The sequence below is a fragment of the Tachyglossus aculeatus genome, chromosome 1, assembly GCF_015852505.1.
Source record: "Tachyglossus aculeatus isolate mTacAcu1 chromosome 1, mTacAcu1.pri, whole genome shotgun sequence".
Classification (NCBI taxonomy): Eukaryota; Metazoa; Chordata; class Mammalia; order Monotremata; family Tachyglossidae; genus Tachyglossus; species Tachyglossus aculeatus.
Genome location: NC_052066.1, coordinates 97,898,346 through 97,925,396, shown reverse-complemented (window position 1 = coordinate 97,925,396; position 27,051 = coordinate 97,898,346). Strand labels below are relative to the sequence as shown.

Sequence of the window (27,051 nt, the reverse complement as noted above, 5' to 3'; positions counted from 1 at the left end):
CCTCCCCAGTGCTTAGAACAGGGCTTGGCACCTAGTAAGCATTTAATAAATGCCAACATGATGATTATTATTATTATTCTTATGAAGGCCACTTGGTAAATTGATCTGGGACATCACTACTGGGTATAAAATGGAAAAACTGGTCTCCTCGGGGGGCTGGGTCCAGCCAGGCTCTGGGCCATCCCCCAGTAGACAGCTGGGCACTTTAGGAGGTGGCTAAATAATAATAATAATAATGGCATTTATTAAGTGCTTACTATGTGCAAAGCACTGTTCTAAGTGCTGCGGAGGTTACAAGGTGACCAGGTTGTCCCATATGGGGCTCACAGTCTTCATCCCCATTTTACAGATGAGGGAACTGAGGCACGGAGAAGTCCCCCTCCTCCCCCCATCCTCCCGCCTTACTCCTTCCCCTCCCCACAGCACCTGTATATATGTATATATGTTTGTACATATTTATTACTCTATTTATTTTACTTGTACATATTTTTTCTATTTATTTTATTTTGTAAATATGTTTTGTTTTGTTGCCTGTCTCCCCCTTCTAGACTGTGAGCCTGCTGTTGGGTCGGGACCGTCTCTATATGTTGCCAACTTGTACTTCCCAAGTGCTTAGTACAGTGCTCTGTACCCAGTAAGTGCTCCATAAATACGATTGAATAAATGAATGAAGTGACTTGCCCAAGGTCACACAGCTGACAAGTGGCGGAGCTGGGATTTGAACTCATGACCTCTGACTCCAAAGCCTGGGCTCTTTCCACTGAGCCAGTAAAGCTACTAGTCTTCAGCCCGGCTCATTAGGAGGGGGGAACAGAGCCAAGCAAGGAACCCCAGGCTTCAGAGCAATGCAGCCACAAGCAGTGTGTCCTAGTGGCTAGAGCACGGACCTCGGAGTTAATACTCACCACCTCCTAGACCCACGGTACTTATGATCTATCCTTTTATTCTTCCATTCTCCAATGGAACCCAGGGGTTCTTATCCCAGCTCTTCCTCTTGTCTGCTGTGTGACCTTGGGCAAGTCACTTCACTTCTCTGTGTCTCAGTTACCTCATCTGTATAAAGGGGATTAAGACTGTGGGCCCCATTTGGGACATGGACTGTGTCCAGCCTGATTAGCTTGTATCCACCCCAGAGCTTAGTACAGTGACTGGCACATAGTAAGCCCTTAACAAATACCGTAAAAAAAAGAGTTGAGACCTGCACTGTCCTTGAAAGAACCTCCCCCCACGCATCCCTAACTCCTCCCTTACCAGGGAGTGGCCAGGAATGTCACCAAACCCTCAAGGCAGAAATAATAATAATTGTGGTAATTGTATAATGCTTACTATGTGCCAGGCACTGTTCTAAGCACTGGGGTGGGTAAAAGCAAGTCAGGTTGGACAGTTTCTGTCCCGCGTGATGCTTACAGTCACAATCCTCATTTTATAGATGAGGTAACTGAGGCACAGAGAAGTGAAGTGCCTTGCCCAAGGCCACACAGAAGACAAGTACAGAGTCAGTATTAGAACCCAAGACCTCCTGACTCCCAAGTCCTAGGCTACCCATTATGCCATGCTGCTTAACAATCCCTCAGTGACTGTCCACCTGGGCCTCACTAGATTTTCCTCATCCTCTGTGCACAGTGCCTAACCTGGAGGAGGAGACAGGCCCCCACAGGCTCGAGGGAAATCCCGCCCCCACTGCCCCCACTGAATCTCAGGCCCAAAGAATCAATTCCTCATTCATAATTGAACGCCAACTCTGAGAAAGGGCAATCTGGGAGAGTTATTAAAGGGTAAATAATAGATAAGGATCCCCTCGCTTCATCTTCAGGGAGGGACACAGAAGGTAATGGCAGTAATGCTCAGTTTTGTCAGTCCCTTCTGGCCTGTGGCCTGCTGCGTTACTATCTAGTCAGTGTGCAACTTCTGTAGTGGCTGGTCGCCCCCAGAGAGCCCCCCACTCTTTTAATGTCAGTTTTTAAGTACGTACTTTGTGCCAAGCACTGAACTAAGCACTGAGGTAGATACAAGATCATCAGGTTGAAAACAGTCCCTGTGCAACGTGGGGCTCATAGTCTAAGGAGGAGGGAGAGCAGATATTCAGTTCCCATTTTACAGGTGAGGAAACTGAGGCACCTAGAAATTAAGTGACTTGCCCAAGGTCACAGAGCGGACAAGTAGCAGAGCCGGGAATAGAACCCAGGTCCTCTGACTCTAGGCCTGTACTCTTTCCACTAAGCCACAATGCCCCTTGGCAGAGGAAGAGGGGAATCTGAGTGGGAAAGGGGAATTGGGAGAAGCTGAGGAAATCTGGAAGTGTGGTAGGTGAAGAAGAAGAGCTTGCCATCCAGTTAAGGAACAGTCATTTCCACTATAACATGGTAGTTGTGCTCTTCAAAAACCTCATGTTAAGGGGAAATGGTGTTAGAGTCACCATTGATTCAGCGGGAATGGGTGGGGGGGGGGGTGTAAATTCATTCATTCAATTCATTCAATCATATTTATTGAGCACTTACTATGTGTAGAGCACTGTACTAAGCGCTTGGGAAGTACAAGTTGGCAACATATAGAGATGGTCCCTACCCAACAGTGGGCTCACAGTCAGGTTCAAAGACCCCACCTTCATTCTTTGATACAAATCTTCTCTAATATTATATTCACCCTCCCCTCAGACCCACAGCACTTGTGAACATAGCCAAAGTTAATTTCTTTATATAAATATTTGAATCCCCCTGTAGAATGTAAGCTCATTGTGGGCAGGAAACCTGTCTTCCAATTCTGTTATATACTACTCTCCCAAGAGCACACAGCAAGCACTCAAAAAATATAATCTATTGATTGATTTTATGTCCAACACTAGCTGGACCCTAATATAATATGTCACTGTATATCACTTATTGTTATGTTACTGTATTAAATTCTTCAAAGTTTTGGAAATATGAAGTACTACATGGTCATTGAATTAGACTAGAACAGACTCATCCTCTGGAAAAAATATTCCCTATTCCTTCCATTTTCCATTATCCACATTGCACAATTAAGTATGTGTTAGAGCAGAAATAAATGTATTTACCAAGAACTAAAGCCCTTTTTTGTTTCCCCTGCTGGGGAGTTTAAACAGAAAACCCCTCTAATCTGTCAGATCCTTAAATAATAATAATTGTGATATTTGTTAAGCACTTACAATGTGTCAAGCACTGTGGTAGTTACAGTATGATCAAGTACCACATGGGTCTCATAGCCTAAGTAGGAGAGATTGAATCCCCATTTTGCAGATGAAGGAACTGAAGCTCAGAAAAGTTAAGTGATTCATCCAAGGTCAGATAGCAGCAGTCGGCAGAGCTGGGATTAGAACCCAGGTCCTCTGACTCCCAACTTGTACTTCCCAAGCGCTTAGTACAGTGCTCTGCACACAGTAAGTGCTCAATAAATACGATTGATGATGATGATGATGATGATGAGTCTGCGATCTTTTTACTAAGCTACCCTGTTTTCCTTGTGGGCAGGGTTCGTGCCTACTACCTCTATTGTGTTGTAGTCTCCCAAGTGCTTAGTACAGTGCTATGCACACAGTCAGCACTCAATAAATACCACTGATTGAGGGATTGATTGAGTTTTCCCAATTAAAATCTATCTGGGAGAACAGAATGCTTAGGCTCCATGGCAGTTACATCTTCAGGTCAGGAGACATGGACATCTGGGATTCATTCATTCATTCATTCATATTTACTGAGTGCTTACTGTGTGCAGAGCACTGTACTAAGGGCTTGGGAAGTACAATTCAGCAACAAATAAAGACAATCCCTGCCCACAATGGGCTCACAGTCTAGAAGGGGGGAGACAGATATCAAAACAAGTCTAGGCAGTACTCCCAGGAAGGAACCTGAGGACTCCAGACTTGAGGTCTGGTGGTGTGGTTGGGCTGGGACGAGTAAGACCCAGATTTGGAAAGACTCATGAAAACATTTTTTGAGAGAACAGGACAGTCAGGATCCAACCGTCAATCAAGAGTCTTTGTTGAGCTCTTACTGGATTAAACAGTAAGATGGGTACAATACAACCAGATCAGACTCAGTCCCTGAGGAAACTGACATAGAGAAGTTACATTGCTTACCTATGGTCACACAGCAGGCAATAATATTTATTAAACTTTTACTTTAGACAGACTAAGCACTTGGGAGAGTCCAATAGAGTCAGCAGAACTCTCACCCACATTATGCTTATATTAATATCTGTCTTCCTCTCTTGACTGTAAGCTCATTGTGGGCAAAGAATGTGTCTGTTTATTGTTATACTGTACTTCTCAAGCTCTTAGTCCAGTGCTTTGCACACAGTAAACACTCAAAAATGAATGAATGAATGAATGAATGAATGAATGGAAGGACTGTTCAGTCTTGGCAGAAAACATGTCTTACCCTCCTCACCAGAATCCTGGCTCTGCCATTTACCAGCTGTGTGATCTTGAGCAAGTCATTTAACTTCTCTGTGCCTCATTTTCCTCATCCATAAAATGAAGATAAGTTACCTGTTCTCTCTTCCTCTCCTTTATACTGTTAGCCCCATGTCAGACAGTGACTGTGTCCTATCAGTTTAAATTGTGTCTACCCCAGTGCTTAGTGCTTGTAACATATGTCCCCATTATTTGTATTGTTACCATTAACGTGCCCTTCCTGCCCTCTGGAAGAGAGGCATCTGATTAAGTAGCCAACTCGGGATCCCTTAAAGGCTCACATAAGGGTATTTCCAATTCCTGTGCCAAGGGTGTCTGAAACACCCTTCCCTTTACACTGTACAAACCAACCACCGGCTGGAACCCAGCACCAAATTGTTGTGTTGCTTTTTCACGATAAGATTAAAAGGGGCAGGATCTGATCTGGTGCTTAGTCTTTTCCTGAGGAGTTCTTGCTCTCATCCATCTGCTTTAATTCATTCAATCATATTTATTGAGTGCTTACTATGTGCAGAGCACTGTACTAAGAGCTTGGGAGAGCACATTATAACAATAAATGGACACATTCCCTGCCCACAATGAGCTTATAGTCTAAACTAAGGTCCCCTTTTCCCCAGACTAAGCCCCCCTTTTCCTCTGCTCCTCCTCCCCTCCTCATCATCCCGACTCACTCCCTCTGTTCTACCCCCCTCCCCACCCTTCAGCACTTGTGTATATATGTATATATTTATTATTCTATTTATTTTAGTAATGATGTGTGTATATCTGTGATTCTATTTATTTATATTGATGCTCTTGATGCCTTTTAACTTATTTTGATGTCTCTCTACCCACTTCTAAACTATGGTCTCATTGTTGGGCCGGGATTGTCTCTGTTTCTAAATTGTACTTTCCAAGCACTGTAAGCTCATTGTGGGCATGGAATGTTTCTGTTTATTGTTATACTGTTCTTCTCAAGTTCTTAGTTCAGTGCTTTGCACACAGTAAACACTCAAATATGAATGAATGAATGGATGCTCTGCGCACAGTAAACGCCCAATAGATATGATTGAATGAATGAATGGAGGGATTGTTGATGTGGTGACATTAAAAGCACATTTCCTCAGATGGGTGGCACTAAGCACCCAGCAACATTGCAGCTCTGGATTTCAAGCATCTTCAGCCAACCAGGCGGCCACCACCTCAGTAGTTGGTCCAGAGCGTCTCTCTTGGTGAAATCACTTCCCTGAGGAAATCAGTCCCCTGGATGGCACCAGCCAGGAGTTGGGCACAAGTGAGCCTCCTTATGCCTTCCCCTGCCCCTATGGCTGCTGTAGCAATTTGTTTCTGAGGGAAATCTCTAGGCCAGAGCCAAGCCACAGGAGTACATAGATTGCTGTTGACCCTGTCCACAGAGGGTTATCTTAGGCAGGCGGGGGAAATGCTTCATGGTTTATGGCAAGATCGAGGTTGGAGATTTCGTGCATCTGATGATTTGTGACACCCACACGGACTTAAAAGTGCACTTTCTTTATCGGGAACATTGGTGCATATATAATAGCAAAAAGACATATGGTCAATAAATAATTCAGGTATCCATCCTCTCTGTAGGTTCCTCATACACCTACTATGTTTTAATACCTATTTCGTTCAGGAAAACACTCTCTGTTATGTCTCCATAGTCAAGACTGGTGGCTCTTATGAGACATCCTGGGTTTTGAATGGCCCAAATGCGCTTTTTCCCAGTCTTGTCCCTGGTCCTACTCTCAGTTGGTGCGAAGGGCTTCCCTCAAAAAGTGGGTGCAAGCCATGGGGTGGGTATTGGACCAATGGAAATCGATGTTTTAACTATTCCTCTTTCTCCCTCTTGTTTTTACAGTTCTATATCCATCTACAGCCCCAAGGAGAACCCAAATGCATTTGATATGGCCGCATTCTTCCAGTCGGTGGGGAATTTCCTAGGAATCTTTGCTGGATCATTCGCTATGGGCTCTGCATACGCCATCATCACAGCTCTGATATCCTTCCAGAGTCACTTCCAGCTGGGAACAGCCTGTGGACCAGTCCTGCAGGGAATGTCACTCCATTGTCCATCCCATAGGATGGAGATGCTCCATTTGGTGGGAAGGAGCTCTGAAAACCAAGCATTGACCCCAAAGTGGGGCTGTAGGGAGGCGGCTGAAGAGAGCAGGCCATTTATTTATTCATTCATTCATTCAGTCACATTTATTGAGCACTTATTGTGTGCAAAGCAGTCAGGCAGTGCGGACCAAGGCTGAGGTAAAAGAAGGGTGCACTGGCCCCCTGACCTTGTTTCGAACTGGTCCTGGGACAGCTGTTTCGTAGAAGGAAGAGTCCAGTCAGCAGATCCTAATTTCAGGCTGGACTTGGACACCTCCTCCAGCCTTCACAGTCCCTCCCTTTAGGGGGCTGAACACATATCACAGCTAGCTGGAACTACCCCATGTCAAGTCACCGTGAGCAAAGTTAGAAAAACACCTTCAAATACTGGCATTAGAACAATTATGTTTCAATCGGCCGGCCTATTGCACACTGCCTCTTAGCATCCTGGCTCGCTGCCAGGGCTTAGATGGACACATCTGGGCTGGGGCATGCTCATTGTGGGCTCTGGTTTAGTTCCCACAACTCTCTCTGGGCCAGGACTATGGTCATCCCTTAATACTGTGGGATTGTAACCTCATTTTCCCCCTACCCTCCATGCCCTCTCAGCAGCTGAGCAGCAAGAGAATGGCGCTAAGCTTCAGGAGGAAGTCCCCATGTCTCTGTTTTCATTGCAATAATGTGGTCTGTCTAAACACTCTTGAAAAATGCCTCCTGCACATATAGATACAAATACACACATGGAACATAAATGAGGATAAAGACTGATGCAAAAAGGAAGCAGAAACACAGAAAGGACTTCCTATTTGAAGGAACCGCAGAATTATCTTACTTAGCATGCTGACCAATGCTTCACTGGTAGACAAGGAAGTAGCAAACTGAATCACGTAGACCAGCCCATCCTTTGAAAGATTTTCTCTCAGAGTGGGGTGGCAGCATGGTATTTCATTCCAGAGCTGTAGCGCTGTCCAGTTTGCTCCATGGCTGTGAAATCTGGATGCCACATCCAACAATAATTGTGATATTTGTTAAGAGAGTTCTATGTTCCAAGCACTCTACTGACTGCTGGGATAGATACAAAATGATCAGCCATTCCAGAATTGCTATTGGCAGGTTGTCCCTCTAATTACCAGTGCCTGGTGGTCAGGGATCATATCTAACAACTCTGTTGTACTGAACTCTCCCAAATTCTCAGTGCAGGACATACTCTGTAAATGCCATTGATTGACTGATGACTGCACCCTTGGAGCTCACACCACAGAAGACAACATAGCTATATTGGGACAGGCAGGTGAAGAAAATGAACAACAGGACAAAGTATCCAAAGATATCAGCATTTAAGAGCGCTGACTTTGGAAAACCAAAATCCAGAAGCATGGTCTAGTGGGAAAAGCCTGGGCCTGGGAATCAGAGAACCTGGATTCTAATCCTGATGCTGCCACTTGTCTGTTGTGTGACCTTGGGCAAGTCACTTAACTTCTCTGTGCTCGGTTCCCTCTTCTTCAAAATGAGGATTCAATATCTGTTCTCACTACTATGTAAACTGGGAGCCCCATGTGGGGCCCGTGGGTGGGGTCACGCTGGGAGGGGGAGACTTTGAGGGGGGTTTAAGGCCTGAACCCGCACATTGCGGCGAAGGGAGGCAGGGCCTTTCGGGGGACATGGTGAGGTAATGGAGGAGGAGAGGAAGCCAGGAGGGAAGGAGCCATGGGAGAGAGCGAGACAGATAATAATAAGCACCATGGCATTTATGAAGCGCTTACTATGAGGCAGAGTGGCTCAGTGGAAGGAGCATGGACTTCGGAGTCGGGGGTCATGGGTTCGTATCCCAGCTCCGTCAATTGTCAGCTGGGTGACTTTGGGCAAGTCACTTCACTTCTCTGGGCCTCAGTGGCCTCATCTGTGGAGTGGGGATTAAGGCTGTGAGCCCCACATGGGACAACCTGATCACTTTATATCTCCCCAGCGCTTAGAACAGTGCTTTGCACATAGTATGTGCTTAACAAATACCATTATTATTATTATTAAGCACTTTCTAGACCATGAGCCCACTGTTGGGTAGGGACCGTCTCTATATGTTGCCAACTTGTACATCCCAAGCGCTTAGTACAGTGCTCTGCATTCATTCATTCATTCATTCAATCATATTTATTGAGCACTTACTCTGCACACAGTAGGGGCTCAATAAATACAATTGAATGAATGAATGAATTTAGTTTATTTGCAGATGTTTATTCTATTTATTTTATTTTGTTAATATGTTTTGTTTTGTTGTCTGTCTCCCCCTTCTAGACTGAGAGCCTGCTGTTGGGTAGGGACCGTCTCTATGTGTTGCCAACTTGTACTTTCCAAGCGCTTAGTACAGTGCTCTGCACAAAGTAAGCGCTCAATAAATACGATTGAATGAATGATTATCTTAGTCATACCCCAGCGCTTAACATAGTGCTTGGCACATAGTAAGTCCTTAACAAATACTATTATCAGCGAAACAGCATGGCCTAGAGGAGAAAGTACCGTCCTGGGAGCCAGAAGGACCTGGGTTCTAATTCCGGCTTTGCCATTTGCCTGCTGTGTGACCTTAGGCACATCACTTCACTACTCTGGGCCTCAGTTACCTCACACATAAAATGGGGATTAAGACAGTGAGCTCCATGTGGTACATGGACTGTGTCCAACCTGATTAGGTCATATCTACCCCAGTGCTTAGTACAGTGCCTGGCATATAGTGAGTGTTTAACAAATGCCATTAAAAAAAGGGGGGAGCAGAGGAAACATTTTAAAGACTCGGTAAAACAACGGCTCAAACAATACTGCAACCCAGCTGAAAACTGGGAGTCAGTAGCCAAGGATAGCCCAGCATGGCGCACTGCCACCGAGAAGGGAACAGCTCTTTTTGAGCAGAAGTTTCATAAGGATCGAGAGACAAGGAGACAGAAATGAAAACAGTTCCAGGGACTGCCAACATCAAACAAGACAACATATCAAGAGACAACATTTTTGTTTGCACAATGTAGTCAGGCTGTGAAGTCCCACTGGCCTTCTCAGTCACACTCACACAGATGGGTGAATTTTTCCATCAGAGGGATTTTTGAGTACTGGGGTCAACTGTGAAAGGAGAACTGGTTGACCTGTACTTCCATCAGCACTGTGTGTGTGTGAGCATGTGTGCGCGCGCACACACACACACACACACACACACACACACACAGATGCTGCTTCTTGGTTCGAGGTTGCAGCCTCCCCTTGGCAAGTTTGGGGTCATTTGCAGCTCTGCCTCCTTGAGTCTGTCGAATTCATTCAGTCAATTGTATTTACTGAGCACTTACGGTGTGCAGAGCACTGTATTAAGCACTTGGGAAAGTACAACACAACAATAAACAGTGACATTTCCTGTCTGCTCAATCCCCTCCTTCCTCCTTACCCTGTCCTGATGGCTCACGACAGGTTGTCCATCAGCCATGGTGGGCTCTCAACAGCCTGCTCTGGTCCTGCCTGATCCATTATTTAATTTTTTTAATGGTATTGGTTAAGCGCTTACTATATGCCAGACACTGTACTAAGTGCTGGGGTAGATACAAGCTAATTGGGTTGGTTGCAGTCCATGTCCCACATGAAGCTCATAGTCTTAATCCCCATTTTACCAACGAGGTAACTGAGGTGCAGAGAAGATAATAACAATAATCATAATGGTATTTGTTAGCCACTTACTATGTGTCAGGCACCGTTCTAAGAGCTGGGATGGATACAAGCAAATTGGGTTAGACACAGTCACTGTCTCGTGTGGGGCTCACATTCTCAATCCTTCCACTTCTCAATCACTCAATCACTTATCTGTGCCTCAGTTACTTCATCTGTAAGATGGGGATGAAGACTGTGAGCCCCCCGTGGGACAACCTGATCACCTTGTATCCTCCCCAACACTTAGAACAGTGCTTTGCACATAGAAAGCGCTTAACAAATGCCATCATTATTATCATCATTATTATTATGTAAGCATGATCAATAATGAATTGAGCATGTAGGGATGAGACATGTCATCTTATTTGCTTCTGACAAAGACTCAATCCACGTAACCTAGTGGAATGAGTACAGGCCTGAGAGCCAGAAGACCTCTTTCTAATCCCAGCTCTCCCACTTGCCTAAAGCATGACCTTGGGCAAGTCAGTTAACTTATCCGTGCCTCAGTTCCCTCATCTGTAAAATGGGGATCCAGTAAGTGCTTAGCATAGTGCTTTGCTCACTTAATCCTGGCTCCAGCAATTGTCAGCTGTGTGACTTTGGGCAAGTCACTTAACTTCTCTGTGCCTCAGTTACCCCATCTGCAAAATGAGGATTAAGACTGTGAGCCCCCCGTAGGACAACCTGATCACCTTTAATAATAATAATAATAATGATGGCATTTATTAAGCGCTTACTACGTGCAAAGCACTGTTCTAAGCGCTGGAGAGGTTACAAGGTGATCAGGTTGTCCCATGTCGGGGTCACAGTCTTAATCCCCATTTTACAGATGAGGGAACTGAGGCACAGAGAAGTTAAGTGACTTGCCCAAAGTCACACAGCTGACAATTGGCGGAGCTGGAATTCGAACCCATGACCTCTGACTCCAAAGCCCATGCTCTTTCCACTGAGCCATGCTGCTTCTCTAACCTTTAACCTCCCCAGTGCTTAGAACAGTGCGTTGCACATAGCAAGCACTTAATAAATGCCATTATAAATAAAAAATAAATAAAACAAATAAATCCCCATTTTACAGATGAGGTAATTGAGGCACAGAGAGTCGAAGTGACTTACCCAAGGTTACACAACAAAAAAGTGATAGAGCCGGGATTAGAACTCATGACCTGGTGACTCCCGGGCCTAAGCTCTCTTCACTATGCCATGCGGTTCCCCAAGGTCACACACAGAAGACAAGTAGTTCCCAAGGCCCTACTGAGAGCTCACCTCCTCCAGGAGGCCTTCCCAGACTGAGCCCCTTCCTTCCTCTCCCCCTCATCCCCCTCTCCATCCCCCCATCTTACCTCCTTCCCTTCCCCACAGCACCTGTATATATGTATATATGTTTGTACATATTTATTACTCATTTATTTATTTATTTTACTTGTACATATCTATTCTATTTATTTTATTTTGTTAGTACGTTTGGTTTTGTTCTCTGTCTCCCCCTTTTAGACTGTGAGCCCACTGTTGGGTAGGGACTGTCTCTATATGTTGCCAATTTGTACTACCCAGGCGCTTAGTACAGTGCTCTGCACATAGTAAGCGCTCAATAAATACGATTGATGATGATGGAGCTGGGATTAGAACAACAGGTCCTTCCAACTCCCAGACCCACATTCTATCCACTCGGCCAGATTTGTTGGGCTTTGGCTTTTCCTGTGCTGCTTGCTGGAGGCCTCCTTCATCCATGCTCCTCCCAATACCTGCGCAGTGAGCCGCGTCCGCCCCTTCTGCATGGGGCATTGCTTAATGTGGTCTGAGAAAAGTAGCGTAGTTTCCAGGACCAGTGGCTATCTCCCACTTGGCTCACGGGAATGTGTCAGTGGGGGTTCAGAGGGTCAATCAATCAATCAATCAATCGCTTTCGCTGAGTGCTTACTGTGTGCAGACTACTGTACTAAGCTCTTGGGAGAGTACAATATGAAAATAAACAGTCACATTCCCTGCCCACAGTGAGCTAACAGACTAGCGGGGGAGACAGACATTAATATAAATAAATACATTTTGAACATGTACATAAGTGCTGTGGAGATGGGGTCGGGGGAAATGAAGAAAGGGATCAAATCAGGGTGAACCAGAAGGGAGTGGGAAAAGAGGAAATGAGGGCTTGGTCAGGGAAGGTCTCCTGCAGGAGATGTGCTTCAATAATACTTTGAGGGTGGGGAGGGTAAATGTTTGTTGAATAAGAAGAGGAAGGGCATTCCAGGACATGGGCAAGAGGTCTGCGGAGAGATAGATGAGATCGAGGTACAGCGAGTAGGTTGGCTTTAGAGGAGCGAAGTGCGTGGGCTGGTTATAGTGGAACAGCAGGGAGTTGAGGTAGGAAGGAGAGAGGTGACTCAGTGCTTTAAAGCTGAATGTAAGGGGTTTCGGTTTAATGTGGAGGTGGATGGGCAACCACTGGAGATTCTTGAAGAGTGGGGAAACGTGAACTTAACATTTTTGCTAGCTGGGGTTTTGCCAGCTGCTGCAGATTGGAGTCAGCTATGTGGGAGAGGAAGAGGCCTGGGCTCTAGCCAGTGCCTAGCTTGCTGGCCCCTAGTCCAGCCAGGCCCACTCCCATCATTCATTCATTCAGTTCATTCGATCTCATTTATTAAGGGCTTATTATGTGCAAAGCACTGTACTAAGCACTTGGGAGAGTACAATATAACAATAAACAGAAACATTCCCTGCCCACAAGGAGCTTACAGTATAGATGGGGAAACAGACCTTAATATAAACAAATAAATTACAGAGAAATTGCAGCAGCAGTGCCTCCCTCTGCTCAGACTGACAATCATCCCGAACAATTCCCTTCTCCTGCCCAGGGGCTCCGTCTCCAAGCAGAGACCCAAGTTCAAGAACAACCAGGGATAAAACCAGCTAAGGAAGATGCTGGGAGCTGGCAGTAGCTATGAGACTGGCAGTCCATGAGGGTGACCAGCCCAGATAACCCTGTCAGAGAGAGTCCTGAGATGGATGGACTGTGGGACTCGCCCAAGGTACAGTGCCTCAACCCTTAGTACAGTGCCTGGTACCTAGTAAGCACTTAAGAAATACCATAATCATCAGGGATGGGGTCACCTTATATCCTGGGAGCATCTTGGCAGTTACCAGTTTGGCCCATTGATTTATTCATTTACTCGTATTTATTGAGCACTTACTGTGTGCAGAGCACTGTGCTAAGCACTTGGAAAGTACAATTCAGGCAAATGCAGTTGAACCCACAGACACACAGCAACAGATGTGCCCAGAGGGAGACTGGCCTCGACAGTGAGCCCAGAAGCCCAGCCTCCCGGCTCTGCCCTCCCCCATGGGGTTTTACGACTAAGGAGGAAGGTTGAAGAACAGCTGTGGTTTTCCTTAGCCATCCTCGCCACCTGACAAAGTTCACAAAGCTGTGTGAGTTCCCCATGCTGGAAACGGGCCTGTTTTTCCTGTTGTCCTGGAGTGCCTTTCTGTCTGCGGAGGCGGCTGGTCTAACAGGTAAATGTGTTTGTGTGTGTGTCTGACATAATAGTATAAAATCAATCAATCAATCAATCGTATTTATTGAGCGCTTACTATGTGCAGAGCACTGTACTAAGCGCTTGGGAAGTACAAATTGGCATCACACAGAGACAGTCCCTACCCAACAGTGGGCTCACAGTCTAAAAGGGGGAGACAGAGAACAGAACCAAACATACCAACAAAATAAAATAAGTAGGATAGAAATGTACAAGTAAAATAAATAAATAGAGTAATAAATATGTACAACCATATATACGTATATACAGGTGCTGTGGGGAAGGGAAGGAGGTAAGACGGGGGGATGGAGAGGGGGACGAGGGGGAGAGGAAAGAAGGGGCTCAGTCTGGGAAGGCCTCCTGGAGGAGGTGAGCTCTCAGCAGGGCCTTGAAGGGAGGAAGAGAGCTAGCTTGGCGGATGGGCAGAGGGAGGGCATTCCAGGCCCGGGGAATGACGTGGGCCGGGGGTCGATGGCGGGACAGGCGAGAGCGAGGTACAGTGAGGAGATTAGTGGTGGAGGGGGGGAGGGTGCGGGCTGGGCTGGAGAAGGAGAGAAGGGAGGTGAGGTAGGAGGGGGCGAGGTGATGGACAGCCTTGAAGCCCAGGGTGAGGAGTTTCTGCCTGATGCGCAGATTGATCGGTAGCCATTGGAGGTTTTTGAGGAGGGGAGTAATATGTCCAGAGCGTTTCTGGACAAAGATAATCCGGGCAGCAGCATGAAGTATGGATTGAAGTGGAGAGAGACACGAGGATGGGAGATCAGAGAGAAGGCTAGTGCAGTAGTCCAGACGGGATAGGATGAGAGCTTGAATTAGCAGGGTAGCGGTTTGGATGGAGAGGAAAGGGCGGATCTTGGCAATGTACTAGTACATTGTACTAAAAGTACTAGTAGTGGTAACAGTAATAAAATTATGGTACTTGTTAAGCGCTTACTATGTGCCAAGCGCTATTCTGAAGCACTGGGGTAGATACAAGTTAATCAGGTTGGACACAGTCCCTGTCCCACATGGGGCTCACAGTCTTAATCCCCATTTTACACATAAGGCAACTGAGGCTCCAATAGGTTAAATGACTTCCCCAAGGTCACACTGCAGACATGTGGCACAGACAGAATTAGAGTCCTGTGTTGTAATCATTAAGCCACACTTAGTAATAGTAGTATTTATTAAGTACCTACTCTATGAAAGCACTGTACTAAGCAATGGGAAACCACTTAGAGAAGCAACATGGCCTAGTGGGTTAAGCACAGGCCTAGAAATTAGAAAGACCTGAGTTCTAATTCCAGTCTCCCCACTTGTCTGTTGTTTGACCTTTGAACATCTGTAAAGTAAAATGGGGATTAAGACTGTGAATCCTATGAGGAACAGGGACTACGTCCAACCCAATTAGCTTGTATCTACCCCAACGCTTAGTACAGTTCCTGGCACATAGTAAGCACTTAACAAGTACCATGAAAAAAACAACAACAACATGGAGGAGAATTAGACCCACATCCAGACCCCACAAGGACCTCATAGTCAAAGAATAAGGCCAGGGAGTAAGCGCTGGCAACAGATACACAAGGAAAAATGAAACAACAGAAAAGTGAAAACAACGTAAAGGGCAAGGCAAATGGTAAATACAAAAATAAATGCAATAGGTTACTGAGGCTAGAGGAGGACAGTTTCAGACATCTCAAAGTTTGGCGTTCAGCAGCCACAATAATAAGAGCCAGAGCTACAGTCAGAAACACAACCTCAACCATTTATTCATTCAGTTGTATTTATTGAGTGCTTACTGTGTGCAGAGCACTGTACTCAGTGTTTGGGAAGTACAAGTCGGCAACATATAGAGACAGTCCCTACCCAACAACGTGCTCACAGCATTATAAAGATTGAGAAGGCTGCATGTTGTAGCTGCTTCTGCTCCCTGCCCTGGTGGAGGAGAGGGTTGTTGGGAAGTCCTATAGTGTGGGTTAGGGCAGCTTCCTCTGAATAAAGAGCTACCAGGAAGGAAGCAGAGGAAGAGGAGGGCGGGGAGGAGGAGGAAGAAGAAGAGGAGAAGGAGGAGGAAGAAGAGGAAGAGGAAGTGGAGGAAAAGGAGGAAGAAGAAGAGCAAGAGGAGAAGTGGAGAAGGAGAACAAGAGGAGATTGAGGACGAGAAGGTGGAAGAGGAGGAGAGGAGAAGGTGGAAAAGGAGGAGAGGAGGAGGAGGAGGAGGAGGAAGATGAGGAGGAATAGGAGGAAGGGAAGGATGAGGAGGAGGATCAGCAGGGTGGCAGTAATCAGGGAGCCGATGAACCTTGTACTGGAGAGAGGATTCTAGAAGAATCATGGAGCCGACAGGACATCAGTCAGCCTGGTCTATTGGCCCTGGGAAGTGAGGCCATTCATGCTGCAGGCTGGGCCCTGAACCATGGTGCAGGTTGAGGCTGCATCCTTCCTCCTTAATCCTTCCTACCTCCGGCTTGGATGATGGCAAGCAGCCCCAAGTGGGCTTCTCCAGAACTAGAGGGCCAAGTAAAGCCTGCAGTTGGTTAGCTTGGCTGCAGCCGGACAGGCTGGCTTCAGGTATTTGGCTGCCCCTCCTTAGGACAGGTGCATGGAATGCATGTGACATTACTTGCTCTACACTGAGGCCACCCAAATCCCTTAATCTAGAGTGTTCCCCCAAGGAGACCCATACCCTGCTGTCCCCTTGCTTGAGACCTCAGTCTGACAGGTTCATGTTACCTCAGGCCCTGCTTCCCACTTGGGCTGAATAATAATAATAATAATAATAATAATAATAATAGTCTTTGTTAAGCACTTACTATGTGCCAAGCACTGTTTGTAAGTGCTGGGGTAGATACAAGGTAATCAGGTTGTCCCACATGGGGCTCACAGCCTTAATCCCCATTTTACAGATGAAGAAGGAGACTGGGCCCTTCCAGACTGTCACCTGCTGCCTGCCCTCCACTTTGACAGTTAATTTGGGGGTGGCCGCCCCTCTCACTTGCCATGGGGAGCCAACCCTCTAGCCAGGTCACTGCTTAGGTCAGCTTCCCTGAAAGAGCAACTGTGTCCAACTCTATTTGCTTTTATCCACCGCAGTGCTTAGAACAGTGCCTGGGGCATAGTAAGCACTTAACAAATACCTTCATTATTATCATTATTGCAAGGGATCCTCTTGCTTGAAAAATTGATTCCCTCAATGGACATTCTATCTTGACAGCATTCATTCATTCATTAAATCATATTTATTGAGTGCTTACTGTGTGCAGAGCACTGTACTAAGCGCTTGGGAAGTACAAGTGGCAACATATAGAGACGGTCCCTACCCAACAGCGGGCTCACAGTCTAGAAGGGGGAAACAGACAACAAAACAAAACATATTAACAAGATAAAATAAATAGAATAGTAAATATGTACAAGTAAAATAAATAGAGTAATGAATATGTACAAACATATATACAGATGCTGTGGGGAGGGGAAGGAGGTAAGGCTGGGAGGATGGGGATCGGGGGAGAGGAAGGAGGGGGCTCAGTCTGGGAAGGCCTCCTGGAGGAGGTGAGCTCTCAGTAGGGCTTTGAAGGGAGGAAGAGACAGAGTCCTTGCTCACTAGGTGCCACTGCCCACTCTCCCCACTCCCCTTGGGCACCCTATCAATAGAGCCAAGCCCTCATGCCCTACCCCAGCCCAGTGGCTCCCAAAGCTAGATACCCTAAGGGAAGCGAAGGGAACCCATCCGGCCTCTGAGCTGTTTGCATTTCATGGCCCACCCCTTCCAGGAGGAAGGAGACTCTTTATAAACACCTCAGCTTGCAAGACTCACTAATTCCCAGAACTCCGTGCTCCTTTCAGCTCAGGCTAATTTGATGATGATCATTTGATTTACTCTGATCATCTCTGACTTCAAGAGCAGAGCGTGCAGCCAGCCACAACCTGGCTGCTGGCAAGGAACAACTGTATGCATCCCTCCCTCACCCTCGCCTTTGTCCAAGATGCCCTGTGGCATGTAAATAAGGCTGGCACACTCACCAGGCTGAGATCTGCTCTGGCAGTGGGGAGCATTGCTCAGTTGCACTGAGACCCTTGGTGGAGTCAGGAGTCGAGGGAGTAGTCACTGGATTTTTGTTATGTTATAACAGGAAATCTCCCATTTAAGCAGGGCAAAATCAATCAATCAATCAATGGTATTTATTGAGCCCTTACTAGGTGCATAGCACTGTACTAAACCCTGGGGAGAGTACAGTACAACAGAATTAGCAGACATTCCCTGCCCATAACGAGCTTACAATCAGGGAAGGAGCGAAGAGTGGGAGTTGGTGGGATAGCTGGTGAGTGGAAGAAAATAATGGGTAAATTTTCTGGGAAGAGCAAAGATACAGGAGGAAGAATCCAGGAGGATCTGTACCCCTACAAAAGTCATCTTTTTTATTTTTTTAATGGTATTTGTTAAGCGCTTATTATTATTATTATAGTGGTTTGTTAAGCACTTACTATGTGCTTTGCTTTCTAAGTGCTGTGGAGGTTACAAGGTGATCAGGTTGTCCCACAGGGGGCTCACAGTCTTCATCCTCATTTTACAGATGAGGTAACTGAGGCCCAGAGAAGTGAAATTACTTGCCCAAAGTCACATAGCTGACAAGCGACGGAGCCAAGACTTGAGCCCATGACCTCTGACTCCAAAGCCCGTGTTCTTTCCACTAAGCCACGCTACTTCTCTACATGTCCAGCACTATTCTAAGCACTGAGATAGGTACGAGTTAATTAGGCCAGGCACAGTCCCTGTCCCACATGGGGCTCACAGTTGGCCAACGAGTACTCGACTCTCCCCAACCCGGGATGTGTCAGTGAGTGTCCAAGTTCTCATCTCCGCTCGGGCAGGCTGACGGGTAATGGGATCGCGTTCATTCATTCGGCCGGGCCGGGTGCACCTCCGTGCTGCTGTTCCTATGGAAACTCACGACCCACTGCCACTGTATGTGCCCGCTTTTCCTTCTGGCTGGGAGCACGGAAGGAGCCTGCAGGCTTGCCATCTCCCCCCGGGTGCCAGGTATTCACTGAGCTGAGGTTTCCACAGACAGTTCCTGAAGCCTGTCATCATCATCATCATCATCATCATCAATCGTATTTATTGAGCGCTTACTATGTGCAGAGCACTGTGCTAAGCTTGTCAGAAGACAAGCTTCAGAGCAAGCCCGGAGTGAGCCATTCACACCAGCTAACAAGAGAGGCCAGAATGAGACTAATCTACTCCATCCATGTGTGTGAAGAAAGGAATACAGACACTAAAAATCCAAATGGGGAAATCAATCACATTGACTGAAGGCTTACTGTGTGCAGAGCACCGCACTAAACGCTTAGGATAGTACAGTATGACAGAGTTAGTAGACATGTTCCCTGCCCACAGGAGCTTAGAGAAGCAGCGTGGCTAATTGGAAAGAGCACGGGCTTTGAAGTCATAGGTCATGGGTTCAAATCCGGGCTCTGCCAATTGTCAGCTGCGTGACTTTGGGCAAGTCACTTAACTTCTCTGTGCCTCAGTTACCTCATCTGTAAAATGGGGATTAAGATTGTGAGTCCCCTGTGGGACAACCTGATCACCTTGTAACCTCACCAGCACTTAGAATAGTGCTTTGCACATAGTAAGCGCTTAATAAATGCCATTAAAAAAAAGACCTTACAATCTTGGGGGGAAGTGGTATTTGTGAAATGCTTAATATGTGCCAGGCACAGTACTAAGCTCTAAAGTGGATACAAGCTAGCCAGGTGTCCCTGTCCCACATATGTCTCACAGATGAGGTAACTGAGGCCCAGAAAAGTGAAGTGACTTTCCCAAGTTCACACAGAAGACAAGTAGCAGAGCCAGTACTATTACTGAAATGACTGCTCCAGGGCCTTGGACACAAAGGAATTGATCAACACAACAAACCACAGACCCTCATTCATTCAATCGTATTTATTGAGCGCTTACTGTGTGCAGAGCACTGTACTAAGTGCTTGAGAAGTACAAGTTGGCGACATATAGAGATGATCCCTACCCAACAGTGGGCTCACAGTCTAGAAGGAGGAGACAGACAACAAAACGAAACATATTAACAAAATAAAATAAATAGAATAAATATGCACAAGTAGTAATAAATACGTACAAACATATATACATATATACAGGTGCTGTGGGGAGGGGACCCCCATGGAAAGAGCATAAATCTGGGAGTCGAATGGTCTGGGTTCTAATCCAGGGCTCTCCATTTATCTGCTCTTTGACTATGCACGTGTCACCTCACTTCTCTGTGCCTTGGTTTCCTCTTCTGTAAAATGGGAAATCAACACATGATTTCCTGCCTTCTTAGGCTGTGAGTCCCATATGGGACTGGGACTGTGTCTGGCCTGATGAATTTGTATCTACCCCATGCTTAGTATAATGCTTAAAAAATGCCAATATTATTATTACTATTATTAATGGGAAGCAGCATGGCTATTGGGAAGCAGCACGACTTGGTGGAAAGAACATGAGCTTGGGAGTCATAGGACATGCGTTCTAATCCCGGCTCCACTATTTGTCTGCTGTGTGACCTTGGGCAAGCCGCTTAACCTCTCTGTGCCTCACTTACCTCATCTATAAAATGGGGATTGACTGTGAGCCCCACGTGGGATTACCTGATTACCTTAGAAAAGTGGTTGGCACATAGTAAGCATTTAACAAATACCGTAATTGTCATTATTATTATTGTTGTTATTTGGTCTATATCCGTGTTAGAAACAGCCTTCAGTGGACACTATGACTATCCCCTCAGTTTCCACATGCTGTCTTCTCTCTGGCTTCTAGAAGCACCAATTCTGACACAACAAATGCAGCAGCCCAGCGCAAATATCAGACACTTTGGTCTCAAGCAGCATTTGTGGCTATGCTAATCAGAAGGCTCAAAGCCTCTCTAGTTGACCTTCCAGTAGCGCAGCCAGGATGAAACACATATCCCAACAGGCTGCCCACCCTGAGTTTTCCATAATCAGCTGTTAACTCTCTCAGTAATATGCATCCAAAGGAATTTGCTATCCAACCTATCACATTGCAGACAAGTGAGAGATTATCTCAGGGCACACGGGAGCCAGTTACACGGCAGTCCCATGATTCATTTCCTCACACCCGCATGGCCTTCACCATAATAGCTCATCCATATGCCATTTCTCTCCAACAAAGCCAGAATTTGGGACAGACTTGCCTCTGTGAATGTCACAAATGTTTTCACTCATCATTTCAGCAGCTTGGCCTAGTGGAAAAAGTGGAGACCTGGGAGCCAGAGGACCTGGGTTCAAATCCTGACCCCGCCAGTTGCCTGCTATCTGACCTTGGGCAAGTCACTTAACTTCCCTGTGCCTCAGTTTCCTCATTCATTCAATCATATTTATTGAGCGCTTACTATGTGCAGAGCACCGTATTGAGCACTTGGAAAGTACAATTCGGCAACAGATAGAAACAATCTCTACCCAACAACAGGCTCACAGTCTAGAAGGGGGAGACAGACAACAAAACAAAACAAATAGACAGGCATCAATACCATCAAAATAAATAGAATTATAGGTATGTACACATCATTAATAAAATAGAGTAATAAATATGTACAAATATGCACAAGTGCTGTGGGGAGGGGAAAGGGGTAGAGCAGAGGGAGGGAGTAGGGGTGATGGGGAGGGGAGGAGGAGCAGAGGAAAAGGGGGGCTCAGTCTGGAAAGGCATCATGGAGGAGGTGAGCTCTCAGTAGGGTTTTGAAGAGGGGAAGAAAGCTAGTTTGGTGGATGTGAGGAGGGAGGGCATTCCAGGCCCGAGGTAGGACGTGGGCCAGGGGTCGACGGCGGGACAGGTGAGAACAAAGCACAGTGAGGAGGTTAGCGGCAGAGGAGTAGAGGGTGCGGGCTGGGCTGTAGAAGGAGAGAAGGGAGGTGAGGTAGGAGGGGGCAAAGGGATGGAGAGCCTTGAAGCCAATAGTGAGGAGTTTTTGCTTGATTCATAGGTTGGCAGGCAACCAATGGAGATTTTTGAGGAGGGGAGTGACATGCCCAGAGCATTTCTGTACAAAGATAATCCAGGCAGCTGAGTGAAGTATAGATTAAAGTGGGGGGAGACAGGAGGATGGGAGATCAGAAAGGATCATCTGAAGAAGGGAGATTAAATTTTATACCCTCTTAGATTGTAAACCCATGTCAATTAATCTTGCATCTACCCCAGCACTTAGTTCCATGCTTAGTACATAGTAAGCACTTAAGAGGTCTTGTCTTATGCCATCGAGTTGTTTCTGACGCATAGCAACACCACAGACACATCTCTCCCAGAATGCTCCATCTGCAATTGTTCTGGTAGTAGATCCACAGAGTTTTCTTGGTGAAAATATGGAAGTGGTTTACCATTGCCTCCTTCCACACAGAAAACTTGAGTCTCCTCCCTCGACTCTTTCCCATGCCACTGCTGCCCAGCACGGGTGAATTTTACTTGTAGCAGATTGCCTTCCACTCACTAGCCACTGCCCAAGCTACGAATGGAGTAGGTAGACCTCTGCTTGATCTTCCTCCTATAGCCAAGACTGGTAGAGGACTGAAAACTCTCCAGTTGTGACTCTGAGAGGGGAGCTTAACAGGTACCATTTACTATTACAATTACTATCATTTTGTGTCACCTTGGGGCACGAAAGAAGGCTAGGCAGGGCTGAGGGATCAAGCCAATGCCTCGTCCAAGGTCTACCAGCACAATTATCCAGCCCGAGGTCTGGGCCTTTGCTTCACCTTGGCCTTAACTGTACGGCCAACTCCTATCTATCGCTTTGCCCTTAGATGGCTGACCAGCTCTAACCTGTTCTACCACAGTTGATTTTGTCCAAGATCGAACTATAAGCCCCATCAGACTATGCTCAGCTGCAATCCTGCTTAAGCCCCCACCCACCAAGCCCAGTTTTCTATCTCCAACAGGGGGACCAGGGTGCTTCTAATAATTGGATGCAGGTTGTCAACCTGGACACCTCCTCATCATGGGTTAAGGATGGATTTCCCAACACCTCTAATTTTCCCCTCCTGAGACACCCATCCAGAGCCCTATCCAAACCCCTCCAGACCTTGCTGATATTTTCTGGCTTATACAACTTCCTGCATTTGCATACATTTGCCATTCACTGGGTACCAAAGTATTCACTTTAGTTTGCTTCCAACGTGCCACCTTCCAGCTCCAGTGGGCATCTCTTGTCTTGATGGTAGGGGTTATGGTGAATCGCAATTCAGGATTCACCCTGTCCGCATGTTTCACATTCAACTAGTTCTCAGCCTTTGCAGTATGGAGAGTCCTAACCCTTTCAGTCAATCAGTGGTACTTATTGAGTGCTTACTGTTTGCAGAACACTACTAAGTGCTTGGGAGAGTATGCTATAACACAGTTGGTAGATGTGTCCCCTTCTGTTTGTCCTCATTTGGAAGCTACTCCACCCCCATCATTCTACTGGTTGCCTTCTCTGTTCCTTCTCCACCTCCATTCTGAGCTTCCTGAGCTGTGTTTTTAACCAAACAGGATCTCTGAAGGAGGAATATGGTGAGAATATAGTGAATATTCTGGGGAATATTTCTTCCCATGGAAGAAGGGAGCAGGAGTCAATCAACAAATCAGTGGTATTTATTGAATGCTCACTATATGAAGAGCACTGTACTAAGCCCTTGGAAGAGTATAATGCAACAGAATTAGCAGAGTCAAAGAGCACTGTAGCTGTTCTTGTAGGCTTGGGAGTGTTCACATTGTTTTCAGTCTTGTAAATGAACTCTCAAGTCTCACCAGTCAGGGCTGGCAATAGTTTCACCAACAGCTCCCTCCCCAACATCTGCCAGGCTGTGCCCCTTAGTAAAATAAGGGTGTGGTGAGTAAGGCTGTGGGTGAGTAACTATTTGCAAATGAGTTTTGCCTACTGGGTTGAAGACAGACTTGGGACAGGGATCAGGAATCAGCCAGTTCTATTTCTCTTTATTCATTCATTCAATCGTACTTATTGAGCACTTACTGTGTGCAGAGCACTGTACTAAGCGCTTGGGAAGTACAAGTTGGCAACATTTAGAGACAGTCCCTACCCAACATTGGGCTCACAGTCTAGAAGGGGGAGAGTTCTTGAGTCTCAACTGCAGACAAAGTGCTGTACTAAGCATTTGGGAGTTTACAACAGCAGCAAGACGTGCATCCTCTGCCCTCAAGGAGCTTGCAATCCATTGAGGAAAACAGACAAAAATGTATTTGCAGATGGTGGGAGAAAGAAGAAGAGTCAAGATATAACAGGGAGTAGTATGAATTTGTCAGGATGAGAAAGTGGAGTAAATCATTGAATATAATAATAATAATAATGGTATTTATTAAGCACTTACTATGTGCAAAGCACTGTTCTAAGTGCTGGGGAGGTTACAAGGTGATCAGGTTGTCTCACGGGGGGCCTCACAGTCTTAATCCCCATTTTCCAGATGAGGTAACCATGGCACAGAGAAGTTAAGTGCCATGCCCAAAGTCACACAGCTGACAACTAGCAGACCCGGGATTTGAACTCATGACCTCTTACTCCAAAGCCCGGGCTCTTTCCACTGAGCCACGCTCCTTCTCTATCTACATCTGTACATGAATATCTACATATGTACATAAGTGGTGAGAAGGGAATGAAATGCATAAGTGTTAAGGATGTCTGTTGCATTGATCGACTTGTGGTGTCAATAGTAATAATAATAACGATTAGGTATTTGTTAACCACTTACTATGTGTCAAGCCCTGTTCTAAGCACTGGAATAGACTCAAAATAATCAGATCAGACACAGTCCCTTCCCCACATGGGTCTCATAGTCTAAGTAGGAGGGAGAACAGGGATTGACTCCCCTTTTCATAGATGAGGAAATGAAGCACAGAAAAGTTAAGTAATATGTCCATGGTCCCACAGGAGGCAAGTAGCAGATCCATGATTAGAACCCAGGTCCTCTGACTCCTAGGCCCGGAAGACTTCCTCTTGACCACCCTGCTTCCAGTGAATTAATTGGGAAATGAAGGTTTACAGAAAGAGCAAGGACTCCCTGGCTGCTGCCTGCAGGATGAGAGGGGAGGGGGGCCCATAAGTCGATATCAGAATTTCCCACATCCCCCTCCAAGGGTGCTGGGCCTGGGAGAAAGAACCCAACTCATTAAATGCTCCTTCGGGCAGAATCCCCAGGGTGCAGGTCCATGGGAAGCAGGAAACTTTTCTGGAGACAGTGGTTACTTTGAACACTACTGACCCCATATAACTCTTTTATTTTAATGGCATTTCAAACATTCATTCATTCATTCATTCATTCAATCGTATTCATTGAGCGCTTACTGTGTACAGATCACTGTACTAAATACTTGGAAAGTACAATTCAGCAACAGATAGGGACAGGCCCTACCCTACAACAGGCTCACAGTCTACAAGGGGGAGACAGACAACAACACAAAACAAGTAGACAGGTGTCAGTAATGTCAGAATAAATAGAATTATAGCTAAGTACACATCATTAATAAAATAGAGTAATAAATATGTACAAATATACACAAATGCTGTGCTGTGGGGAGGGGAAGAAGGTAGGACAGAGGGAGGGAGGGGGAGATGGGGAGGGGAGGAGGGGAGTAAAAAAGGGGGGCTCAGTCTGGGAAGGCATCCTGGAGGAGGTGAGCTCTCAGTAGGGCTTTGAAGGGAAGAAGAGAGCTAGTTTGGCAGATGTGCTTAGGGTGGGCATTCCAGGCCAGGAGTCGACAGTGGGACAGGCGAGAACGAGGTCCATCATCAACATCATCAATCGTATTTATTGAGCGCTTACTATGTGCAGAGCACTGTACTAAGCGCTTGGGAAGTACAAATTGGCAACATATAGAGACAGTCCCTACCCAACAGTGGGCTCACAGTCTAAAAGGGGGAGACAGAGAACAAAACCAAACATACTAACAAAATAAAATAAATAGAATAGATATGTACAAGTAAAATAAATAAATAAATAAATAAATAGAGTAATAAATATGTACAAACATATATACATATATACAGGTCCAGTGAGGAAGTTAGCGGCAGAGGAGCGGAGGGTGCGGGCTGGGCTGTAGAATGAGAGAAGAGAGGTGAGGTAGGAGGGGGCTGAGGTGATGGAGGGCTTTGAAGTTGAGAGTGAGGAGTTCCCAAGCTAATCCCTGACCCCAATCTTTCTTTACCTTTCAGGGATCGTGGCTGTCCTCTTTTGTGGGGTCACACAGGCTCACTACACCTACAACAACCTGTCTCCAGATTCCAAACTGAGGACCAAACAGGTAAGACAGGAACCTCCCACTGATGGCTCTCTCCTCCCTCAGAGCAACAGTCATAGCACAAAATGACCAGTTCTCTAGGCTGCAAGCTTGTTGTGGGAAGGGAATGTGTCTGTTTATTGTTAAATGTCCGTTTACTGTTACGTTGTACTCTCCCAAACACTTACTACAATGCTCTGCACACAGTAAGCGCTCAATATATGCGATTGACTTCCTGACTGATTCACACTCACACAGTTCTGTTGATGCTGAAAAAAACTTAAGCTGTTGTGATTTTTCCAGAAAATGTTATCATTTTCCAGGATACCTAGTATTGCTATTATTGCCATCATCTCAAGAGATCTGCGGCAGATGCCATTGGTCCAAACCAAAGGAAAGGGAAGGTGATTGTGGTGTTTCTTAAATTCTTACTAGGTGACAAATACTGTGCCCCTCTCAGGGTCTCACCTGGAGAGTTTCCAGTAATCTACCAGTCTCAGCTACAGGAGGGAGAGTCAAGCAGAGGCCTACCCATTCCATTCCTAGCTCGGGCAGTGGCTAGTGAGTGGAAGGCAATCTGCTACAAGTCAAAACTCACCCATGCTGGGCAGCAGTGGCATGAGAGAGAGTCGAGGGTGGAGACTCAAATTTACTGCGTGGAAGAAGGCAATGGTAAACCAGTTTTTCACCAAGAAAATTGTATGGATGGACGACCAGGACGATTGCAAATGAAAAGCGGGGCATTCTGGGAGAGATGTGCCTATGGTGTCGCTCTGGGTTGGAAGCAACTCGATGGCCTAAGACAAGTCAAGACAAATTCTGTACTAAGCACTAGGGTATGTACAAGATAATCAGATCAGACACAGTCTCTGTCCCACATGGGGCTCAAAGTCTAAACAGAAAGGAGAATGGGTGCTTAATCTCCATTTTACAGATGAGGAAACTGAGTCACCGAGAAGTTAAGTGACTTGCCCAAGGCCGAACAACAGACAAGTAGTAGAGCCGGGATTAGACTCCTGACTTCAGTCCCATGCTTCTGGCAATGCTGCTTCTAATATTAT

General features: G+C 46.1%; 1 protein-coding gene and 2 non-coding genes across 3 annotated transcripts in view; 2 read left to right on the top strand and 1 right to left on the bottom strand.

Annotated features, from left to right (window-relative positions):
• The window catches only part of SLC9A9 (solute carrier family 9 member A9), a 462,001-nt gene that overhangs the window by 183,419 nt on the left and 251,531 nt on the right, over positions 1-27,051 (top strand). Inside the window, exons 7-9 of the mRNA XM_038751488.1 lie at positions 6,291-6,429; positions 13,612-13,717; positions 25,926-26,014. Coding sequence (XP_038607416.1) covers positions 6,291-6,429; positions 13,612-13,717; positions 25,926-26,014 — 334 coding nt within the window. The remainder of the gene's footprint in view (positions 1-6,290; positions 6,430-13,611; positions 13,718-25,925; positions 26,015-27,051) is intronic.
• On the bottom strand, positions 22,188-22,324 carry LOC119935891. The gene has a single exon (XR_005453494.1). It is a non-coding gene; the product is annotated as a small nucleolar RNA SNORA7 (small nucleolar RNA).
• Positions 26,441-26,578, top strand: LOC119937038. The gene has a single exon (XR_005453911.1). It is a non-coding gene; the product is annotated as a small nucleolar RNA SNORA7 (small nucleolar RNA).